This window comes from Leptidea sinapis, chromosome 11 (genome assembly GCF_905404315.1).
Source record: "Leptidea sinapis chromosome 11, ilLepSina1.1, whole genome shotgun sequence".
Taxonomy (NCBI): domain Eukaryota; kingdom Metazoa; phylum Arthropoda; class Insecta; order Lepidoptera; family Pieridae; genus Leptidea; species Leptidea sinapis.
The window spans coordinates 5,936,378-5,962,375 of record NC_066275.1 but is presented as its reverse complement, the minus strand read 5'-3'; the positions used below and the strand labels follow the sequence as shown (position 1 = coordinate 5,962,375).

The window sequence follows — 25,998 nt, the reverse complement described above, 5'->3', positions numbered from 1 at the left end:
TCATCTGGAACTCCCGACCATATTTCTGTGAACGGGCCGCGCGTCAGTATCTCTTTATCTTTACGTGTTGTCTCATTCACACACAGCACATCTAATTTTCTTTCATTCATTAACTCGTAAATTTCATCCAGTTTCTCATTCATTCCTCCTCTAACATTCAACGTCGCAAAACGGCATTCCGATGCCCACTTTCCGCCCCGGCGAGAACAATTTGGACTTAGGTTTTGGCGTGACGTATGGCGAATATCGTCGCCGCCTACAGCTGTTAGGTTGCTCCCCCCAGAATACGAGGAGCAGCCTCGTCCTGCAGATACAGGAGGAGGGGATTCTCCGGCTCTGCCGGTACCCCCCTGGGGTACAGTTACAGTATTTTTTCCTACAGCCATGTTCCCGACGGTAATTGTTTGTTAGGCTGTATGATGACAGAATACCGGGTTTATTTCAAGTTTTTCTTCTCTAAGATCGGAGACGTCAAAAGCTTGATGATATTACGGACGTCAAAATACCTTAGTCGGCTTTTACGACGCCTCGGTAAGAGTGAGGGAGGTCTATTCTACTCTGCCGGATACCCCACGGCATTATGTTATTCGTATATGTAGGTATAACCGAGGAAAGTTTCGTCAACTTTCCACGCGATGTAGCTTTCGCCTTGAAATTGACTGACAACTCTATACTTATATTATATAATGTACTCTGTGCTGTCTACTCTCTGGCTCCGTATAAATTTTGAGGACCGCGGTCGATGATAAGTTGATTTGCGGTGCAGTGCGCGAGCGGTCAGCGGTGCACTAATGACTTGCGGTTATCGCGATGACCAGAAGGTAATTGGCTATCGGCGTTGAATAAATGATTTACTCAACTAGTCAAAGACGTACGATATAAAATACATATACCAATATATGGGATTAAATTATTAATCCGAGAGAAGCGACCATAAACCATGATTAATCCAAGAGAAGTGACCAAAAACTATTTTGAGGATTCAGATCCATTCCAGCAGTCATTGGTGTAGACATAGACTCGTGCTCAGATTCGTGTTCTTGTCAAGATAGCGTTGAATGCGACACTGGTGACATACGAGACGTATTTAAGTCATCATCATCCTCGTTGTTTTTAGTAAATGATGGTGTCGACACCCATGATGATGTCGAAGGAATGTTTTCAGCTGGATCAGGATTAGAATCACTCAGTCAATATAATATGTTTTGTAGAGGTTCCTTGATCATCACTTTTATATAAAGATCAACGTAGATTTTCATTTACCTGCTTTGTTTTGATAGCTCGTTTCCTTTTTGAACTACTATGAATATGACTCAAATTTTCTACCGGATTCACCATCACGCGAACTCATGTTGTAAATCTTATTTTGTTTCGCATACACAGTCGGTAATATTTTTTAAGAACTTACCACACAGTATTTTTTAATTTGTCATCTTAATAATTCAATTTCTATAATTTACACTTTGCCAGCGCATTCAATGCTTTCAAAACTATATGAACGTAATATTTAATAAAATTGAAAGATGTACGGTACGGTAACGATTTTGTAAGTCATATTGCAAGCATATTAATTACAAGGTGTCAAGATTTGACACAAGAAATGAAACACGGAGATTCCCAAGGAGCGATAGAGGAGCTGAATATTATGTTCCGAGTGCTACATTGTTAAAAATCCAATCATCAAGTCTTTCGAGGATGTTGCCCGAGGCCCCTGCAAGAGCGAGGCCCTGTTCGCCACCTCCTCAGGCCGCCACTGCACATGGGTACTTCAAAAAAAACGCTCCTGTGATTCCTCTGGTGTTGCAAGAGAATGTGGGCGGCGGTCATCACTTAACACCAGGTGACCCGTACGCTCGTTTGTCCTCCTAAAAAAAGGGATAGTCCAGATAACAAACCCTTACCTATGCACTGAATTCAGTCGTTTTTAATTTGTTTCACACCACACACAGCCAGCTCATCGCATCGATAGACGCGGAACTTTTATAGTTTGCTAGGAAAATTTCCTCAAGAAAACCCTCTTCCTCATCGGACCACTTCAGGAAATCGTCTTGTTGTTTAGATATCAAAACTGACCGTTGGGTATGAAAAAGACAATTAGCGTCGCATTTTAAATTCAAAACGATCCTCTAGACCTCCATATACACATTTAATTTATTTTATCTACACCTATGCTTTAAATCCTCTATTAAAGATTTTGAAACAGTTAGCTTATTGCCAACATTAAAACACCCAATGTTCTAATAACCATTACATCATCCAAAAGGTTGTTGTAATGTTGTACTGAATTTCATAACAACACTCCTATTTTTGACAGACAGCCACATTCTTATTGCTCGATGCGTGGCATCTGTATGAATTTCAAAAAAAGAACATTTTGGTTTACTCGCGTTCCACACCACCAGAACGTCGCGCGCCGTAAAAAAAAGTATGTTATTCGAATCCCCGCCATTTTTCTTCGATATTTTTATTGTTTTCTTTACAAAAAATGAGCGATTAATTTCCAAAAGAACATTATATTCAAATGAATTTTAATTATTGCACTATACAAAATGTAAATTACTACTAAAATAAATAATTCTTTCATTAATACTTAGTTTATTTGTATATAATCATTAATGGATGATATTAGGTTACTACTAGGACTGGCTGTTTTAATGTTAGCAGTAAGCTAACTGTTTCAGAATCTTTTAGAGGATTCATATTATGGGTAGGTATGGTAGATAAAGTCTTGTATGCAACTATTGATAATTAGGTATTAAAACACTCATGTGATACTATTATCACACTCGGCTTCGCCTCGTGAGATAAATCCACATTCGTTTTAATACCTCTTATTACACAACAGCTGCATAAATAAATATTAAATTCTAATTCATTTATTTAATTTTAAAATTCTACCGCAGACACCCTTTATGTATATTACATTCGCATCCATACGCATGAGGTTTGTGTTCTTATGTTACAGTAAGTTAAGTTGGATATGCATTAGTGGATTTTTTGTTTATATAGATACTTTTTTTTTATGGAATAGGACAAACGAGCGACATTCTCTCGCAACACCAGAGGAATCACAAGAGCGTTGCCGGCCTTTAAGGAAGGTCTACTCGCTTTTTTGAAGGTACCCATGTCGTATCGTCCCGGAAACACCGCACAAGGAAGCTCATTCCACAGCTTTGTAGTACGTGGAAGAAAGCTCCTTGAAAACCGCACTGTGGAGGACCGCCACACATCCAGATGGTGGGGATGATATCCTAAATTGTGGCGTGTCGTGCGAAGGTGGAATTCGGCGGCAGGAATCAGGTTAAACAGCTCTTGGGAACACTCCCCGTGATAAATGCGGTAGAAGACACACAATGAAACGACGTCTCTACGCAACGCTAAATGATCCAGCCGTTCACAGAGCACTGGGTCCCCGACAATTCGAGCTGCTCTGCGTTGCACGCGGTCAAATGGATCGAGCTGATACTGTGGTGCGCCAGACCAGAGATGACAGCAATACTCCATGTGTTGCCGGACCTGCGCTTTGTAGAGCGCTAGAATGTGGGCCGGGTTGAAGCATTGCCGTGCTCTATTGATGACGCCCAGCTTCGTCGAAGTCAATTTATTTTATCATAATTTACTAACTTTTAAGACTTTTTTGTAACATTTATTGCTGATGGTCTTTTCAATAAATAAAAGAAAGGAAGTGACCACCTATACAATAATATTGTCAGCTCCTGCATCAACAGAAATCTTGTAAAGGCTAAATGAAGTTCACACTACGGTTTACGTAATACTTAGTGGACTGTATTAGGTCGCTACTACAAAGGGAATAACTGTGTTAATTTTAATTAAATTGCTGCTAAATTACGGCTATATGAATAAATAATTAATATATAAATATTATTTGAATAAATATTTGTTCGATGCTCGACCACACACCAAATTATTCTAAGCCTTAAAATAAAACTTCAAAATCCTGTAAAATGAGAAATTTATTTATAATTCACAAACAGACATTATGTACCAATTTCAATGACATGTCAAATCAATATTGATGCCATAATGACATTAAAGCCCGTGAATGTTGTGACTGAACATTGGAAAAACTATTTATGATTTATTTTGGAAACAGAACCCGGGTGATACAAATTAATCATAGCAGCTATATGAACAAATTTCAGAGTAAAGATAAATAATACAATTAATATTCTAATAATAATCTAAATATAAGTATAGACAATTCTAAAATAATGAAGTAAGATTCCCTATTGGTGGAGTTGCAGTGAAAATCACCGATCAACAAATAACATTAAAAAATATTAATTATACACACAAGAATAATATTGAGAGCACCTGTATTAACAATCAGTTCAATGGGAATTAGGAATCGGCGTAAAGCTCTCGGCAGCTTTGGGTTACTGTGTATACAGCGTTATATAAATGATACAAACCATAGAAAATTTACATCAATATGTCGAGAACATCGCCCCAGCCCTCACCTGACATGTCTGAACATATCACCGACCAGCCTTGAATTGAATTAACTCCCTACTCAAGGCCCCAACAAATTATCTACAATCTACATAATTAATTAGCGTAAAATGTCGTCCGATCGCAGAATCAGACATAATATATATTTGGCCACCTAATAAATAGTTACAATGTGGCAGGTTAGTTCAGCCAATTGTAAAATGGCCAATTCTGCAGTGAGACAACGGAATGAAGCGAAGTCTCGGACGCGCAGACAAGGACTGGGGCGCGCGTCTCGGCGGCGCGTTCATAGTTCATACAGCGAACACTAAATATAAACCACGCAGTCCACGCCCGCGGCAGGTGGGCTCACTACACGGACCACTCAACTATACGCACTGAGCACTGAGTCACGACACGGCTAGTCGGAGCCGCCCTCGTCCGCGTCTTCTAAGAAACTGAATTTGTTTGATGCTATGAAATTCTGTGGACAAATCATTTCGCCATTATTATGTAGTATTGCAATAAAATATCTAAGCGAAAATATATACAACTTTTAAAGTAGGTGGTGAAGATTAAAATTAAAGGAAAATTGGAATGAAAAACAATAGTATCTAAAACAAGTTATCTTGTTTTAGTTACTATTACAAGCTACTCCGATTTTGATGAAAACTAAAACAAATTTAATAAACTCAGTAATAAAATCTGAGACCAAATTATGGAAAATGACCAAAAAGAATATATGGCAAACTAAGCAATTAAAAACTAATTTTTACCAACATACTTATTTAGAAATAACTAATTAAATGTTGATAAGTGAGTACAGGTAACAACTAAGACACTCACAGGTTTCTCCTGTTCCTTGAGCTTGGGCAGGGGTTTCTTGTCGGTGTCGTCGGCCCGGTCCCTGGAGCGGGACGGTCGCTCACCGTTGCTCTCTTGTGTACCATCCTCGCGACTGGCGGCGCGCCTGTCGCCGGAAGTCGGGCGGTCGCGTGACCGGTCCCCGGAACTTTCCCGATTATCTCGTCGTTCGTCACCATCGCGATGGTCGTCTCGCTCCCGTGATCTATTACCCCTATCATCTCTGTAATCCTTATCGTCCCTATTGTCGCGGGCGTCTCTAGAATAATCGCGTTTCTCCCTTTCGTCCCGTGTGTAGTCGCGCTTCTCGCGATCTTCACGTGAATAGTCACGCTTTTCCCGATCCTCGCGTGAGAAGTCTCGCCGGTCGCGATCGTCCCGTGAGTAGTCTCGTCTATCGCGGTCATCACGTGGTTGGTCGCGCCTATCTTTGTCATCCTTGGAGTAGTCCCGACGGTCCCTGTTGTAGCTTCGCGTATCTCTGCCACGATCATCTGTGAAAGATTACATCAAATATGAAAATATACAAAACAAATATCTCTATATGTTTAAAAAAAACTTTTGTTGACTCAATACAGCGACAAACTGTCATCATGTTCTGCCAACTTGAATGTCGTCACGCCGTGTAAAAATGTCTGTGTATATGTTTGGATTTCGTAAACTTTTTTAATTAAAATAAATTCCAATTACTACAGATACTATACATTGTAAAAACGGAATTATAAAGACGTTAAACTAATCATTTATGTTCCAAATAATAAAACAAATACAGAAAAGATATTGAGAATCAGAAACCAGGATTTGGCGCCAACCACTGTTAATAAAACAATCCAGTTTACTACGGCGTCAAGGTACTTATTCTGATGATAACATTATTATACAGGGTGTCCCAAAGTTATGGCCATGACATGAAGGGAAAGTCCCTTAAATATCGCAGATAGGGTATTTTACTGAAAGAAGACTTTATGTTATTTTTAAAAGTTAGTAATTCTGCATTCAAAGATTTTCTAAAAATTACTTGCCTCGTCTGGGAATCGAACCGACTTAAATGTAAAAAAAAACACCCTTACTTTCCCTTCATGTCCCATAACTTTGGGACGCCCTGTATACTAATAATAAGCACAATTATTATTTTTTGTTTTCACTTTATTTCATTTTGTAGGTAATTATTATTTACTCTCAGAATACCCCCCACTGTTTTGACCCTGTTTTTATGTAACCTTTTAAATATCATCAAAACCAGCCAGACAGAAATAGTACTGCCATAGAGATTTTGTAATAATTATAACAATCAACATTAATACATGAAAAGACTTTTCCCCAGACCTATTATGAGAGTGGAAGATTAAATACTTGTTAGAATATAATATTTCTGAATCATTGAAGAAAAGGATTTGTGTCCTTTCAAAGAACCGGTTTCTTGAATCCAGTCCAGGTCCTCTGAACAGTGCAACAACTCACAATAAACCATTCCGACACAATATAATGATTCTTGAAGAACAATCACTATATTACCAGCAATAATTGTCTATATTAATGGTATAAAAATTGTCACGATCACCAATTTTAACACTTTTATATCAATATCAAATCATTAAAATTACAATAAACACAAATGTTAGCTCACATGCTAGAATTTAAATTTGTAATTGAATGCATATGAAGCCTCTTTAGTTTAAGATTTCCATAGGTGTACAAAAAAGTTTTAGGTGCCCGTTTTTTTGCATAAGAAAAAAGGCATACTATGTCTTAGAAGAGAAGATGATTCTTTAGATAATCTATATGACTATATCCAATATTATAAATGTAAAAGTTTTTTGTGTTTAGATTATTATTTGATTTAACACAGGACATGATGTTTTTTAAAAAGTACTGTCAACGTAGACAAAGTCGCGGGTAACAATAATATGTTAAATATAAGTATACAACTCACCGCGTCTGGGTCCGCGACGATCACCGGAATGATCATTCTGCAACAATAAAATAAAAATAATATAATATGTTCACATAATATAAAATTAGTTACAGGTAGTAGGTTACAATGTATTTCTAGCATGTGTAATTTCTTATAGGATATTTAGAGGCTGTTTCACAATACATCTAAAATACATTTTTTGTAGTCACAACTGAGCCTATCTAGATGTGTGTGTTGTACTTCCACGTGTCTATCTATCGGGATTGATCACTTATCTTTACATCAAGGTATTACATAAAAGTGCAATGATGCTCACCCGTCTGCCCCAGCGTTCTTTTTCTTCTGTACCACGACGGGCTTCTTCTTCTTGCTTCCGCAAACGTTCTTCAATTTCACGCTCTCTGCAGATAACATAAAACAACATTAAATAATGAATGGTTCACAGATAAAGAATAGATTTAAAGGAGATTGATCATATGGGGGCCATGGTTTTATCAGACAATAATATATTTTATAATTTAAGCTACATTTCTTCATTCACTTTGGGATTTAAAACAAAATGCTTCCTACCCCGAGTTTTTATTTTAATTTTAAAAGTACTTTATATTATTGAAATAATAAAATCAATCACTATTCATCACATCATCAATTATGAGTGGCAGTTCATTGCAATTTTTTTTAAATAATCTGTTTATTTCAAGCTGTTGGGCCCATAATTGTATTTCTTAGACACTATGTTAGTATAATTTCATATAACAAAATCTAATTTAATTACTTGCCACGACATACTGAGGCACTAGCTATGTGTGTGTATCCTATAATGCCTCAGTATGGGCCACCAACCACACTCAACATGGTGCTGGTGGTACCCCTTCCCCCTCCTGCGGGGGAAATGTCAAAGGGATGAGCGATGCGACTCGTTTTCGCATGACTGTATAAAAGTCGTCCGTGTGTGACAATGACGGGGAGCCCCAACATCAGATTTGACAAGGGAGGACAACTATTTGACAAGGGAGGACAACATTTGACAAGGGAGGACAACTATTTGACAAGGGAGGACAACTCTTGCAATATCATACAAAATAGGCAACATTCACCAAATATAAATGTTACTGCTATAGATAATCATAATATAAAGCTCATAAATATTGTTCACCAGAATATACAAGGTATCTCAAGTAAGGAATTAGAAATTGAACTGTTTTTGAGCTGCTGTAATATAGATATATTATGTATTACAGAACATTGGCGTAAGAGTCATCAGCTCCAGTTTAGTTTTAGAGAACATAAAGTAGTCAGTTCGTTTTGTAGAAGTAGGGCAATACATGGAGGTTCCCTAATTATTATTAATAATAGATTAAAATGTAAAAATAGAAGAGATATTGTTAATCTCTCTATAGAACAACTAATTGAGATAGCTTGTATAGAACTAGAGCAATTTATTATTGTAAGTGTATACCGCCCCCCCACTGCATCATATGAACAATTCCAACATAGAATGGAGGAGGTACTATCAAAATTTAGCAAAACTAGCAAGTCAATTATAGTGTGTGGAGATTTTAATATAAACTTGCTTGAACCTTCGGCCGATTGTACTAGCCTTAAAAATTTATTTCAAAGTTTTAATTTGTTCAATGTATTTTGGGAACCTACTAGAATCACTTCTACAACAGCAACCTGTTTAGATAATATTTTTACAGATGTTACTATTACTAGTAAACTCATAATTAATAATCTTCAGTCCGACCATAGTGGGCAACTTATAAAAGTAAATACAAGATTGGACAATGTCAGACCAAAAAAGGTGACGATTATACCAGTTACGGGTAGCCGTCTTGAGAGGTTTAGAAATAATTTGGTAAATACAATACCATTTTTACACTGTGGCGAAACTGCTAATTTTCACTACAACTTAGTCTTCAATTCCTTCTGTGAGGAATTTGACAGGATTTTTACTCCAGTAACGGTGACAGTAAACAACAAACATAGTTTTAATGATTGGGCAACAATGGGTATCCACAAAAGTCGTAAACGCTTATATGACCTTTATTATGAGAAACATTACAATAATAGTGAAGAATTTAAAATATATGTAAAAAAATACTCCAAGCTCTTTAAAATAGTTTGTCATGAAGCGAAAACACGTTTCATTGCAGATAAAATTAAAAACAGTAATAATAAAGTAAAAGCGACTTGGAGTGTAATTAACAATGAAACTGGTAGATCGAATTGCCGTAACACCTCTATCTGTTTAAATATTAATAAACGCGTTATAAATTCGGAAATAGAAATTGCAAATGAATTTGATAAATACTTCTCCGAAATCCCGATTGTCACGACCAAATACCTTAACTCTTCGCCAAAAGCAGCATATGATATGCTTACATTACACGTACCAGTATCTTCTACTGACTTGAAATTTAAGTATGTTACAGGTAGCGATATAATAAAAATCTTCAAATTAATTAACCTAAAAAATACAAAAGACCTATGGGGCCATTCGACTAATATTGTTAAATACATACTTGACATTATAGCACCTGAATTAGCAATAATATTTAATGAATGCATAGATGAGGGTGTGTTCCCTGACCTCATGAAATACAGCAAAGTTATACCTTTGTTTAAATCGGGCAGTTCTTTTGACCCTGCTAATTTCAGACCTATTTCAGTGCTGCCTGTTTTTAGTAAAATTTTTGAAAAACTTTTGCTTCAACAGCTACAAATGCATTGTTGTAAATTAATGAACAAAAATCAGTTTGGTTTCACTAGGGGCTTATCAACAATTAATGCGGGTACTAGACTCATTGAGCACATCTTTGACGCCTGGGAAGAGGCACAGGATGCATTGGGCATTTTTTGTGATTTGTCAAAAGCATTTGACTGCGTCCACCATGAAACTTTACTCCTAAAACTAAAGCATTATGGAGTGAAAAATAAGAGCCCTAAATCTGTTAAAATCATATTTAAGCGAAAGAGTTCAGATAGTCGATGTAAATGGCAAACGGTCTTCGGGTAAACCTGTGGGAATAGGTGTTCCACAGGGTTCTATTCTCGGTCCTTTCTTGTTTCTTATATATATTAACGATCTACCGTTTGTGGTAGATGATAGCCATGAGATTGTATTGTTTGCTGATGATACTTCACTTATTTTTAAAGTGAAGCGACGTGCGGATATTGATGACGAGGTAATCAATGCACTCTCAAAGATAGTACGTTGGTTTGAGACGAATAATCTGCACTTAAACAGTAAAAAAACAAAGTGTTTACGGTTTATTACACCAAACACAGCGGAGGTACAAACCAACGTACTTATAAATGACCAGAGATTGGAACTTGTGGACACTACGGTCTTCTTGGGTATCACGTTAGATAAAAAGCTTCAGTGGGGTCCACATATTACCCATCTAGCAGATAGACTCAGCTCTGCGGCATATGCAGTTAGAAAGATTAGAGAGTACACGAATGTTGCGACCGCTAGATTAGTGTACTTTAGTTATTTTCACAGCATCATGACGTACGGTATATTACTATGGGGTCATGCTGCTGACATTGATATAGTGTTTGCACTGCAAAAGAGAGCTGTTCGTGCTGTATATCAGCTTGGTTATAGACAGTCTCTCAAAGAAAAATTTAAAGAAATAAATATTATGACTGTTTTTTGTCAGTACATTTATGAAAATTTAATATATGTTCACAAAAATCGTCACCTTTTTGCTCTTAATAGTGATTTTCATTATTATAACACTAGAAATAAGGGATTGCTTGTAACTAATTCTAGTAGGCTTCATAAGATACATAATAGCTTTAAGGGTAAATGTATACACTTCTACAATAAAGTCCCAGCCACTGTTCAGGCATTATCTATAAATAAATTTAAATGTTTTATAAAGAAATGGCTCTGTCGTAAATCCTATTACTCCACTGCTGAATATCTAAATGATCGGACAGCCTGGGCCTAGATTGTGATTATTTTATAGCGACTGTACAATATTGTATATTTTTATTGAAAAGAGCGCAGAAAAAAGAATGCTGGGAGAGTTTCTTGCGCCGCTTCTTCTCTCTCAGAGCGCCATTTGTTTCCGAAGCGGTAGTAGTATCTAGTAGTATAAGAAATGACATCAAAAAGAATTCTAAAGGAATCAATTTTGAGAAAATAAATGCCTTTTATGCCTTTTTATCACCCTGAATGCGTTATTGTATTGGATTTGGAGAGCATTGTACTTGTTCTGCGTATACTCAGGCGTGCATTGGTTTTCTAGCAAGGTAGACACTGTACATCTAAGAACTCGTAGATCAGCCTGGAGATTGCTTACCTTAGGTATTAATAAAAAATTATGAGTGGGGGGAGGGGGGGTCAATAGGAGTTGGTAACAAAATAACGAAATCAAATTAAACTAACTTTAACACTATATATATTTAGGTTAATAACGAGGTAGGCATTGCCTAATTGCCTATATGATATGCACGCCCCTGCGTATACTTAACCCACAGGCTGCACGTGTATAACGCATTTGACAAAACGCTTGAAAAAGCGTGACTAACGTTTAATGTACATCGTGCGAACCTGCGAGCCAACATATTATTATCGGACCGCAATGGCAACAATATGCCCAAGATATTTGAATTGCGGCTTTCTTTTTAGTCCCACTCCTTCCAGTGACTCTGGCGGAACATGAGCTGGTTTTTTAGAATTTTACAAACCTATTTGGTTTGTAAAATTCTCAGTTAAGTCAAATGTCAAATGTGATTTGCTCAAATCATTTCCTTCAGGTTGATTTATATATCAACTAACGGATTTAAGCGTTTAAAAATTTATGCTCAAAAATTATGATAAAACTTTTTTAACATTAAAAGTATTGAAATCTCTTTCGAAAGTCAATAATATATAAAAAAAGCCAAATTGCCGCACACGAGTCCAATTTAGCCACATGTAAGAAATAAACAGAATGTGTGACAATTTTATTATATTGTAATGTGCTGCCGTGAGGTTTTGTTTGTGAGGCGTCTGAATCAGATTTTGTGTAGTTCATCACAGCCTTTAATACCTTTGTTCATAGCAAGGCAAGCCAACTTTACGATAAGAGCCACAAAATAACTCTGAACAGACTATAGATAATTCATTTGCTTTCAGATATATCTTTGATGACACAATCATAGAATACTTCATGAAAATAATTTAAAAAAATGTATATACTTTCCCAGTTCCTTTCGCACAGTATAATTACAATACGGTTTCATTCCAATATTCAATTTTCTATATTTTATCTCCATCTAGGAGTAGTCCTAAAATCGTGGTAACTGTTCTTTCAATATTATTTATGTATAAAGAGGATGCGCTGATTGAAAAAAAACTACGATGTAGGTATAAAGCGACCAAAAAGCATATTCAAGAATGCATTATGGTGTCTAGTTAACCAACATTTACTCTAGCACACAGACTACCAGGGTCTGGCAATCAACTTAGATATTTACAACTAAACTAATTGCTTCTTGTGCCATTATTAGAGAATTTATAAAATTCGATTTGATTGTTTATTTACGTTTAGTGAATTTACAAAAAAAATACAACTTTTCAATACCTTTAGGTGGAGTGTTTATCTTATACAAAGATCTATGTAATATTATGTGTACAAAAATCAACAATTGGTGGTTTTACGTTTGAAATTATTTTTATTTAAAAGAAAGAAAAATGCTTCTGATGAACTTTGCTGAAAATAATAATATTTGACAGTACTTAAGTAATATTTTAGACTACGATGAAAACCACCAAAATAATTAAGAGTAGATTGTTGAGAAATATACCGGTGCATTACTTAAAAATCTATGTAACTGACATGTCAAATTCTTTTTATAAGGCCTTCATTCAATACAATGAATGTTAATTGCTCTCATTGTCTTGGTCAAGTGATTTATAACCCTGAATACTAAGCCTAGGGACCCAGAATGGAATCCCAGTATTTGTGTGATAAATATGTTTATGTATAACCTGTGCATGCATATTGTATTAGTTATTTATGCAACTGTTGTGTAATAAGGGGTATTAAAACACGAATGTGGATTTATCGTGTAGTGTAGTGTGTGATAATAGTATCACATGAGTGTTTTAATACCTAATTATCAACAGTTGTATACAAGACTTTATCTACACCCAGAATATGAATCCTCTAAAAGATTCTGGAAAAGTTTGCTTACTGCTAACATTAAAACAGCCAGTCCTAGTAGTAACCTAATATCATCCATTAATGATTATATACAAATAAACTAAGTATTAATGAAAGAATTATTTATTTTAGTAGTAATTTACATTTTGTATAGTGCAATATTTAAAATTCACTCGAATATAATGTTCTTTTGCAGCGTTTAAAATGAATTGCTCATTTTTTGTAAACAAAACAATAAACATATCGAAGAAAAATGGCGGGGATTCGAATAACGTACATTTTTTTTACGGCGCGCGATGTTCTGGTAGTGTGGAACGCGTGTAAACGAAAATGTTCTTTTTTTGAAATTCATACACACCACGCATCGAGCAATGTGGCTGTCTGTTGAAACTCTTTGCGCATGAAGGGATCGAAAAAAAAACATAGGAGTGTTGTTATGAAATTCAGTACAACATTACAACACTCGTTTGGATGATGTAATGGTTATTAGAACATTGGGTGTTTTAATGTTGGCAATAAGCTAACTGTTTCAGAATCTTTAATAGAGTATTTAAAGCATGGGTGTAGATAAAAAATATAACATGATAATTGTTTAGCATCCTGGTTGTGGTTACTTTGTGGCTTAATCATTTATTGAATAAGTATTTCAGTAATTCAACTCACTTGGCAGCAGTATCTACAGGCTTAGCTGCACCGAACACCTTCTCAGCAGTGACTGGTTTTGGTTGAGCCGGCTTGTCATCCAACAGAGCACCATCTGCAGGCTTCGTTGGAACCTCAGTCTCCCGGGGGACAGTTCTGGGCAGTAGGTTCAATTTTGGACGCTCACGAGGCTTGGACTCTGCAGTTTACAACATTTTTATGTTAGTAATTATGACAAGTAACATTTTGCTTTTTTGTTTGTTTGTAAGGAAATATATTGCATCTACCTGACCTTATGCTTTGAAAAGAGAAATGGTTGTACTATAAATTATGTGTTGTAAGAATCTGTTTCACATCTGAGTAATGTTACTTAGTACATAATTCACAATTAATAAATATTATAATCTGTTTATTTCGTTTTATTTATAACAAATTTCCTTGCACAGAATCAAAAAGATATGTAATTATATATTTCATATAATATGTTAGAAGCTTTATTTGAAGATGCACCAATGTAAAATAAATGATAAAATAATATATTATGTAAGCCTAATTAGAATATTTCGCACACACCAAACCTATAGAATGTGGGGTGGCCAAACCAATCTGCCTATAAGTCATATTATTATTTTAAATATACATAGTGGTGAAGTGATTAGCAGAAATTGTGTCACTCTTTTGTGGCCAATAAGTTATCTTGTTTATGACAAGTACTTCCATCACTACAGGAATCACAGTTCTAATCCTTTAAAGTATAAGTTAAACTTGCACAGCAAAAGAAACCGGGATAGAGTACACAATCTTAAATTACAAAAGTGGATTGATTAACACACAAGTCCACAACAAAGTGGACATTATTGAGTGTATGTGGAGTGAACTCGCAAGGGTATTGATATATTATGTAGTATGTTTTATGGTAAATAGTTGTATGTTCCAGTTTTTTGTATTTTCTGGTGTGATGTATTATTTTAGATTGATTTGTTTGTTGTTTGCTGTGTTTGATACTCTTGTTTGTTTGTCCTGTCACATTAGGTAAATAAATAAATGCAAGTATATGAAAATATACAATTTAACAATAATAATGCTAATGTAGGTATAGAGCGACCAAAAAGCATATTACTAATGCAAAATGGTGTCTAGTTAACCTGTACATACTCTAGCACACAGACTCAACAGGTCTGGCAATCAACTTAGATATTTACAACTAAACTAATTGCTTTGTGTGCCATAAAATTATGTAACATGAACCAACACATCCACAGTGAAGTTTAGTATTGTGTTAACTTTGTAGGCAGTTAGAGAGGGCTGAGGAGGTTCTCTCCAACTGCCAGTTACTGAGAAAGCTCGAAGATTCCTATCTGATTCATTTTTGTATGAGTTTTGTATCAACCCTTCTGCGGTCTGCCACAATACATGTAATAGACCAGTAGTGTAACTCAGAAGTCCCATTAAAAATTCCACCTATGTCTGAGCAGAGCGCTAGGGTTTGTGCTAATTTAATTCGAACAATAACCAGTCTCGGCGTGGCATTCAATTGTATGTGTGCGTGCGTGGATTCGGGCGCATGAAGTTAAAGTATTTTTCTATTACTGTATTATGCTTCTGCTATTAAGAGTAGTAGATGGTAATACCTACGATATGATAAATCGAATAACTGAATGAACTAAGAAATATACGACTAAAAATGAGGCAAAAATTATGTTAGTGTCAACAATAACAAGAATAAAATCTTATTATATCATTAATTACCTTCTCTTGGTGGGTCTCTTTCACGGTCACGATCTCCAAAACCTCGACTACCGAAGCCCCTGCTGTCACGACTGTAAATATATAATTTTGATTAAGAAATAATAAATACAAAATTTAATCCTTAATATGGCTTTGTTTCTGACAATAACAATAATAATGATTGATGATATTGAAATGTTTCTTGAAAATATGGAATGATCATTGTTGATCATCAGATATCTTGTTGTTTCCTTGTGCCACATGTCTAAATAAAATGTAACAGGTTTAAAAAAAAAAAAAATCACTTTATTCATGTACGTCAAGGAAATGACACTTATTATAATATAAAATGAATATATTATATTCTTTTTACATTTACCGCCACTCCGGAAAGCTTCATCTTTTTACAAATCATTTCAGTTACAATATTACATATATGCAACAAAAATACCTAAATTTCAACTACTCAACGCCTCACATGAGTAAGTCAAAAAAGTTAATATAAATTAATACGTAAAAACAAGAATGATTGAGTGCAGTAGATGTATAAATCCACACACACTGTAAATAAATAAAGGTATTTTGCGAACATTTTATTCGTGTTTATAAAAAATATATTAACTTTAATTTTAAAAACATGAAGCAGAGTTTCTGTTAAGAGGATCATCCTGCCACAACATAGCGACCGTTCACGAGCTTGACGCATGGGCCAGCCATCGCGTCCCTCGTCCATATTCTAGGGAAGGGAACAACCCATCCCACATCATACATGTTAAAGAGATGTTTATATGTATTTATTAAATATATATAGTTATACCTGAACCCGCCCTCTCTCTCAGCCGTGCGGAATCCATCACGCCCCCCATATCCGCTTCTCTCGCCGTCTCTACCAAATCCTCCGCTTCTCTCGCCATCTCTTCCGAATCCTCCGCTTCTCTCGCCGTCTCTTCCGAATCCCCCGCTTCTCTCGCCATCTCTTCCGAATCCCCCGCTTCTCTCGCCATCTCTTCCGAATCCACCGCCTCTCTCGCCATCTCTGCTGAATCCTCGATCTCTGATAGAAATAAAATTATAAAAAAATTAATAAATTTATCACATGTTAGTAAAACATATGCTCCAGTCGACAGTGAAAAGGTTGTGTTAAATGATTTATTGAGTGTTAAACGATGATCAAATGGTTGTATGTCGATTGAACACACGGACGCCCTAAAATGTCTGTTATTTCAAGAACTGCAAAAATAACCACCATAACATTAACGCTTCATAAGGAGTCTTTCTTTCGCTAGGTAAGGTACATAATAAATTTTTGTTAACAAATATATTTCGTCTTTCGGGCATTAATTAATCAATGAATAATCTTGGTGAGAGATTACATCGACAAGCGATCACAGCGTACGGTAATACATTGAACGAGTTCTCTATCAGTTCAGCAAAGTATATTAGTTAACATAGGACTAGCATTAAAAACTTTCGACAATTTATTAAGTTGTCTCATTGGTCATTAATAGCTTTGCATATAAACAAAAAATAAGCCATTGCTTATGATTTGTTCTATATTGTGCAAAGATGAATCAAATACTTATTCGATTAAAGCCTATAATAGATACATGGTAAAATAGGAAATCTGGCGTGTATGTAGAATAAAAGAAAAGTAACAAAAGAGAAAGAGATCACAATGTATATTTAGAATAATATTCTGCTTTTCTTTGTTTGTAGCAAGTCTACAAAACTACTGAATGAATTTTCGTTAACTTTTCTCAGTATAATTGGGATCAGAACATAAGCTATTTCATTAGAATCACATATTGCTTATTTTTTTTCGTAATCTTAAGATAAATAGTGAATCCTACAATAAAAATTGGTGAAATCACAAAAATCTCTCTATTGAAAATTTTTATACCCTATAATTGACATACTCTGCATGTTTCAACTATTTGTAGCAAAATCTATAATGGCTCAAAAAACACAGGAAACAGAAAAGTAAAGTGAGATAAGCCCTCCCAGACGGGTTCTCTTCGCAAACACGGTGGAAATGCCAAGTGGCAGGATTGCAAAACCTTTCCCTTAACACTCAAAACCTAAATTTCCTAAAACAATTCGTACAATTGGCAGTGAAGAATTTTCCCATGGAAAGAGTGTGTGCTTCTCTTGAAAGCTGGCCTCAATTTTTAAAGGACTGTATTGAAGCCAATGGAGACCACCTCGAAATGAGCTTTTTAAATTGTTTTATATTTATGTATTAAACAAACACACTGTAAAAGTAATAAATGTTATTTGCAATAGAAAATTCTTTCTTTCAGTATTTATGGCAAGACTTAAGTATACATTTTTTACAACTTTGTAAAGCTTTTAATATTGAGAAGAATTGGTAAGAAACTGTCTACTAGCATGACAAGCCACTGATTGTTCAACTACTGATGATGGCTTGAAAAATAAACCAGCAAGGGTAAACCTCCACTTGTCTCCATACCGATCACGTCCGTATGAGTCCCGGCCTCCGTACGGCGTCCGCGCCGGCTCTGGCTGACTGCGTTCACCATCCCTCCATCCACCCGGACGGTTGTCGGCGCTTGCTAGCACACAAAATAACATATTGTAGTCAATATATTTGATATTCGTTAAATGAAATTCAATGTGTTTCACTCAAGTTATTTTTTACTAAAATTTAAATCTCTAGATCTTTTAGAACAATCCAAATCATTTAAGATTAATGATTATCACACATTTATAGAATTCACGTGTTTCAACTCTCGTATCTTCTACACCCTTAAAGATATAAACTTGCAACCATTATACATATAGGTACACACACAAACCTCTTTATATAAAGCAACAAGCTGATGCCCGCGACTTCGTCCGCGTAGATAAAAGGATTTTAAAAATAATAAGTGGTTTGGAATTGAAGATTATCTCATGTTCATTCGAGTTACGGTTACCGTTCCGACCTGAATCTTATTTCGACAAAAATTGCTCTGGCAAACTACTATTGGTATAGTTATAGCTCATCAACGTGAATTTCAATTTTTCACAAATTCCGCGGGAATCATGGATTTGTTCGGGATAAAATGTATCTATCTATCTCCTTTCCCAAAGCTCCACACTATCGCTATAACAAATTTCATCAAAATCGGTTGAGTAGCTCCGGCGTAAAAGCGTAACAAACAAACTTACATTCACATTTATTATATTTGTAGGGATATATACATTTATAGATGTACTACAGCAAAGCTTAAGGAGAGTTACATACATAATCTTATTATACAAAATGTTATTTAAAACAACATTATGGTATCACTATTATGTTGTTTAAATTTTTAGATTTGCAAAGACACTTGTTCACCTTGCTTTTAATGGAAAATTTGTTATAAAATATGGTTTCAATATCATATCTTATAATCTTAATAGCTTACATAATCGCAAGACTTTCTGTTAACCACAAAGCAGAACCAAACTTGGTGATCATAGTCCGCTATATAGAATGCAATTTTTTGCAAATTATTACAGAGATGCTATAGATATCTTCTGTGACAATATAACCAAAATAAAAAATAAATTAAGTACATAGATAAGTTAGCAAGTAAGTAATCTGTTACTGTTTTTTTTCTTGTTATTGGCTGTTAGAATAAGTCCTGTTTTTATCAAGCTTATTTTTTAAGCGTGTTTTGTTGAGCTGTAGTTATTTTATCACTTAATCACGCATGCCACGTCCACATCCAGTAGACTCAATTGATAAATAGTGTTTTTGTATATTTTACTACTTTGCAATCCATACAATCATAGTCAGTTTTGTGGACTAAATAAAAAAAAATATATAAAAAGTTTGTCATTGTATTCTTAGACCACTCAGTAAGTGAAAGTAATCAAGTGAGCTGAAGACTAGTCTGAATTGAGTTACGGTCCTGCCGTGTCACAGATTGTACTAAAATTGCTGCTCATGAAGAATTTCCAACACTAATTGGGCTTCAACTTAACATTGTCTGACCCAACAGTGGTATTTCTGGTTTCTTCATCGTAATTTTAAATTACGCCCCCGGCTAGAGGGTTAAAAATGATCAATGATCACTATGCACCAAAGAACTTTACTCAGACCTTCCCGAGACATAATGAGTAATTTTAATTGTTATCAGTTTTATATATTTTATATGTGTTTTTTTTTTACAAAATGATGACAATAATTATACTCTGCTAGTGGGTCCCAGATGTGACATTACAGCTCACTCGATGATACAATCACTTATAATCATCATAGTGATCTGATAAAAACCATAACCAACCAAATGAGAGCATGAAACATAAATATATATAGCAGTATGACTTATATTCGCTTATGTAAATAAATTATAACTTACAGTCTCTCTCTCTGTCCCTGTCTCTGTTATCTCTCTCTCTATCAGGTGGCCTGGCTCTTGATGGTTCAGGCATTGCACGGGGTCCAGATCTCCAATCTCCCATTGTCCGTTCAGGGTCATAGTCCCTAACATAGAAATGTTATGAATGTTCTAAATTGTAAATAATAGGAAAAGTTAGTAAAATTTTATGTATAAAAAGAAGGCAAGAAAAAATATTGTTATATTAAATTAACAGCTATGAATTTTCAGTCTTTCTAAGCTAAACTTTAATGAGAAGAGGCAAGAAACACATGTTTCTTCTTTAAAACTAGTAATATTTAACATATATTAATATATCAACATACAGAAGGTATGTATAAATAATATTTTAGAAAAATGCACACAGCATAAAATAATTAGATATTATGATATTTTATGACTAAAATAATAAAAGTAAGGTAATAATAATGGTAAGTAATAACGGGTATTTTTCCCAACTTGATGTCTACTGTCCATCTATTTTGTGTGGATAACATAAACGCAATATTCTTACCTGTCTCGGTCAGAGCGACCACTCCTTCCCATACCACCACGTCTATCATTTTCTTTTGTGTAAACTTCTATTCTAATCCTTCTGCCACCAATTGTCTGTAACATTTACTCTTGTTCTCAGTCTGTACATTTAATTCGTAGGACAACTTTTTAATAAGTAATTAACAAAATTTAAATTATCTTTTATTGTAACAGAGAAGAAACAATACTTACAAGATCCGGTATATTCATAGCACTGACAAGACTCTCTCTATCTTCAAAGTCAACATATCCAAATCCTTTCAACCTTTCACCCTCTTTAGGCAGTCTCAGGTTGGCAATCTAATGAAGAAAAAATATTGTTTTAATAAGGAGCTTATACAAATGATCATAATATGGTACAATCTATCCAGTGGGAGGCTTCTTAACACATAATTAGGCGCGCCGAATGAGTTGCATAGGAGGTCACATGGTGTGTCTAAATTATAAAATTAAAAATGTTATGAGCCTGGAAACCTACTTTAGGGTGTATTACAAACAAATTTCATGCAAATAAAAACTTTGACTTTGACCAATTAAAGGCTAAGATGATATGTATACCTAATACATACTAGTAATATTATTTTACAGCAATAGCAATGGCATAGTACAAGGTTTTTTTAAAGAATGCAAATATAATTTCTTTTGCCATTTCTTCATGTGTACTTTGAGATCAGTCTTTAGAACGAATTTAGGTGTTTTAGTTTGAAGGATAATTAAGTGAAACTACTGATGAGTGCAATTACAATGTCACTCAGATTATTGGGTATTTATTAAAATTAATGAATGACACTGCATTGTAATTAATTTGTAGGCTTATATCACCTTTCATTGAACATCTTGGCAGTTAGCCACTTGTGTTAAATGTTTAGGTAGAATTTAACTTATAATGCTAAAAATTGCAACTTCCAGAGATACTTCCAGAGTGTGTTGATCTTTTCAACTTTAACAAAGTATGTTTTCTCTTTTAAGGCTTATAATACTGTAATAATTGTCAGATGTAGAAGTACTGGGAAGTACGAGGGCTGCACTAAAAGTATCCGGAATGGAATATTTCCACTGTTCCTGTCATATTAAAATCTTTTTAATTGAAAACTCCTTGGTTTTTCAAAATCGAATACCATTTATTTTAAAAAAGATTCTCGGTCTTGTCAAACTTGTTTAGTCGTTGAGAAAATGGAATTGACTCAAGAAAATTCTAGAGTGATGATTTATTATGACTTTCGAAGTGGTTTGACACAAAAACAGTGTGTTGACCAGATGATTTCTGCATTTGGTGATGAAGCCCCATCCAAAACCACAATTTATTGCTGGTTTGCTGAATTTCAATGTGGATGTGTCAAGCTCAGTGATGATCCCCCTCAGGGTCATCCAAAAACTGCATTCACCAAAGAAAACATTGATGCTGTGCGTAAGCTGATTGAGGAAGATCGACATGTGACATATGGAGAAATTCACGCAACTTTAGACATTTGCATGAGTCAACTACAAATAATCTTGCATGAACAATTAGATGTAAAAAAGTTGGTTTCCCAATGGATACTGCATTTGCTCTGTGAAGAGTAAAAAGCGGCTCGCGTTACTTGGTGCGTCAGAACTCTCGAAAGATTCCACGCAGGATCCTCAAACCAGTCACGAGTTTGGGTGCTCGAAAATGAGTTAAAGCCAACAAAAATTGTTCATTCACGGAGTGTTGCAAAAAAAATGGTGGCCACGTTTGTCTCCAAAACCGGCCATGTTGCGACTATTCCTCTTGAGGGACAATGAATGGTTAATCCAGAATGGTATGCTAGCATTTGTTTGCCACAGGTCGTTTCTGAACTCCGTAAAGAGAACTGCAACCGCCGCATCATCCTTCATCATGACAATGCGAGTTCTCACACCACACACAGAACAAAAGAGTTCTTAGAGCAAGAAAACAGAATTATTAGACCATCCGTCCATACAGTCACTAATGATTTCTATACTTTCCCTAAAATAAAGAATAAATTGCGTGGTCAGAGATTTTCATCACCTGAAGAAGCTGTAACCTGCCTACAAAACAGCCATTTTGGAGACCCCAACTTTAGAATGGAATGGTTGCTTCAATGATTGGTTCCACCGTATGAAAAAATGTGTCATATTTCGTGGAGAATACTTCGAAAAGCAATAAATACATTTTTAAATAGTAATGTTGTGTCACTTCCTTGATTCCCGATACTTTTAGTGTAGCCCTTGTAATAATCAATTGACCATAAATTATTTTGTCCTCCTATTCCATTGTAAATACCACATGCTTTTTATTGTCCCATTACTAACACTTTCGCAATAATCACTTTGACTAACTGTTGTAAATTCTCAGTCATTGTCAGTGGCCAATATTTCATATTATATAATAATTTATGTACATAATTTTATGCAAAATATAATTTTAAATTACTAATTGAATGTTAAAATTTATTTATTAAAAAAGTCCTGTTTATTATTAGCATAAGCTTCATAAAAGAAAAGTGTATTGTCCTTTATAAAATATAGATATTATAGATACAAGAAACAATGAACTACTTACCTTAAGCCCTTCAAATAAGTCAGATATAGCACAATCATCCACATCATATGGCAGGTTTGATATATGTGCAATATATGGTGGTCGCTTTGGAATACTTTCATCATCAATTGCAAGACCACCACGGGCTGCACGAGATGCAGATGGTAGTACCACTGGACGAGTTTGATGATGTCCATAGATTGCTGTCACACAAATAATTTATTTTTCATAAATATATTTATAATATTAGAAGATTTATTTTATTGAAAGTTTTGGAATGAAATTCTTAAGCTTTGATAAGTGAAACTGCATATTAAATTTTGATATATTATATCAGCTATTGGTATTCTTATAAAACATCTATTTGAAATAAAATTAATTTAAATATCTTTTTTATGTCCTAACAGAAATAGAAATACCAAGTGCAATAGTTACTACATTAAAATGAATGAAAAAAAAATATTGGAAAATTATTTAAATTAACACAAGTACCATGATTGTGAAGTAATAAATGAGATGGATTCATAGTCCAACATACTTTATCATAACTATATATATCTTAAGTTATTTTACATAGCCCAATAAAATTATGCAATATTGCAAAAGCAATTATAATATTACATACACAATCATTATTTTATTCTCACTTTTACCTGATATAGCTTGGACTTGATACTGCCATGTACTGGCATTTGCAATTCTAAAAATATAATATATAATAAGATGTCTTTGGTGGAGTCCTTAGTCCAGCAGTGGACATCTTTTGGCTGATGATGATATAAGGATTACCAATAATACTGTTGGAAATGAAATGTTATGTTCACTTGTGAAAAAATCTAGTACCCTCAGAATGTTTGGGAGCAGGTCAATGAAAGATTAGTCTGAATTGAGTTATGATTAAATAATCATCTCATAGATTGGGCTAAAAGAGCAGGTCATGGGAAATTTCAACAGCATTCATATCTGTGCTTCCTCCAAAACTAACATGTCTTGGACTCATCAGCTTGACATGATACTGTGATTTCTGGTCTCCCCACATTCCATGTAATGGAATCATCCTGCTAGAATGTATTTGAACCACAAAAAGACCTTTTCTCAGACCTTCCCGGGGTGGAGAGAGTAATATGTACTCAGTGTGTGCACCCCATGTATGAGATTATCATTGACTTGCCATTGCCCTTACTATCATCATAGGGTTTGGGGTTGTTTATCTATTAGTTAATAACATATTAAGCTTTTATGAACTTACTTTCCTCCTCCACAGATTCTGCCCAATTATTAACCGTAGGGATTGTAGTGGGTTCTGCGATAATGTCTGTGATGTTTGCTTTGACCCATTTTTGCTTTTTGGTCTTCTTGCCTGTAATACAACAAAACACTTGGCAAACTTATTTCAAAATATTAAGAACTTCATTTGTATTACGATATATAAAAGATCGCTTTTAGAAACGACCTAATGTTACCGAAAACGGTTAGTATTTAGGAACGTATTTTTAATGGTTCGGGAAAAGGATGGCTATGGCGGAAAAAGCTGCAGACGCTTACGTTGGACACAACAATACCCTTCAACAAATAATTTTATAGCTAAGAAATGCGGCCACGCGGTAAACCGACGTTCCTAGAGGTGAATTGATGACACGTTAGCAGAAGTAACTAGTAATTGACCTTACAAAATTGAAAGAATTTATATGCATAAACTTCACAGTAAACGAAACATGCAATAAACTGTGAAGTATTTTCTCTAATTTAGGCTAAATTTCTAAGATTTTTATGTCATAAAAATTGGAGCACTAACCTGCAGCGGCCATATTACAAGGCTGGGATCAGTATTGCCAGATCAAACTTAAAATTGTTGAAGTAGCTATAATTTAACTGCCATTATTAAAAAAAATAATGAAGTGTCGTATGCACCTTTTATTTCAAAAGCTGGGACAAAGCCTGCCAAATACCTGATTATACTAAAATATGTTTCAGACCATCAAGATTGTTGCGTACTTATACAGTACGGATTTCAACGAACCTTCTTGTAGTTACAACAAACTTTATAATTAACTTTCTTCTTTTGTTTCAAAATCACATAAAAAATTATGCAAGGATGTTTTAACTAAGGAGATTCCTCTGGTATTGCAAGAGAGCGTGAGTGGGCGTATTCACTTACCATCAGGTGATCCGTGCCTCTGTTCGCCCTCCTGTTCCCACAAAAATTTAATAAAGACTAAAAAGCATTGAAATGCATGAACTTCTTAGCAGGATGGAGAGCGTCAGCGCTGAGCTGGGTCTCGCTATAAACAGGTCTAAAACTAAAGTTATGGTTGTGGATCGGTCTGGCAGGTTGGAGCTTACCGGAACACTACAATTAGAAATGGTCAACAGATTCAAATACCTGGTCTCTGAAATCTGCAACGATGGTTCTTGCGAGGGAGAGATTCGTCGTAGGATCGGCATGGCAAAAGGCGCCATGTCACAATTAGAGAAGATATGGAAGAGTAGAACCATCAGCATAAAAACCAAGACCAATCTTGTGCGATAACTGGTGTTTTCCATTTTCATATATGGCGCTGAAACATGGACTTTAAAGAAAGCCGTCCGAAAACGAATCGATGCCTTCGAAATGTGGTGCTGGAGAAGGATGTTGGGCATACCTTGGACAGCACACCGAACTAATGTGTCGATCCTGAAATGGCTGGGCATTGTGACTAGGCTCTCTATCATCTGCTTGCGTAGGGTCCTAGAATACTTCGGCCACATCGCCAGAAGGGACGAAGACAACCTGGAGAGACTGATGGTAACAGGGAAGGTGGAGGGAAG

The 25,998-nt window shown here is 35.2% G+C and overlaps 1 protein-coding gene across 1 annotated transcript; it reads right to left on the bottom strand.

Moving 5' to 3' along the window:
* Positions 1-3,956: 3,956 nt before the first annotated feature.
* On the bottom strand, positions 3,957-25,098 carry LOC126966704 (eukaryotic translation initiation factor 4B). The gene is made up of 14 exons (XM_050810909.1): positions 24,986-25,098; positions 24,440-24,550; positions 23,212-23,393; positions 20,859-20,966; positions 20,647-20,741; positions 20,115-20,239; positions 18,236-18,338; positions 16,583-16,819; positions 15,787-15,857; positions 14,059-14,236; positions 7,548-7,632; positions 7,250-7,286; positions 5,299-5,810; positions 3,957-4,936 (listed from the first exon to the last, which is right to left on the bottom strand). The coding sequence occupies exons 1-14, from the start codon at positions 24,996-24,998 to the stop codon at positions 4,874-4,876; spliced, it is 1,920 nt and encodes a 639-aa protein (XP_050666866.1). The 5' UTR covers positions 24,999-25,098; the 3' UTR covers positions 3,957-4,873.
* Positions 25,099-25,998: the final 900 nt, after the last annotated feature.

What these genes read in the sequence shown, in the direction of transcription:
- LOC126966704 (XM_050810909.1), bottom strand. An exon ending in AGAATCTGTGGAGGAGGAAA is followed by an intron (nt 23,394 to 24,439) that starts GTAAGTTCATAA and finishes TTTGTGTGACAG; the next exon opens with CAATCTATGGACATCATCAA. An exon ending in ACTTATTTGAAGGGCTTAAG is followed by an intron (nt 20,967 to 23,211) that starts GTAAGTAGTTCA and finishes TTTCTTCATTAG; the next exon opens with ATTGCCAACCTGAGACTGCC.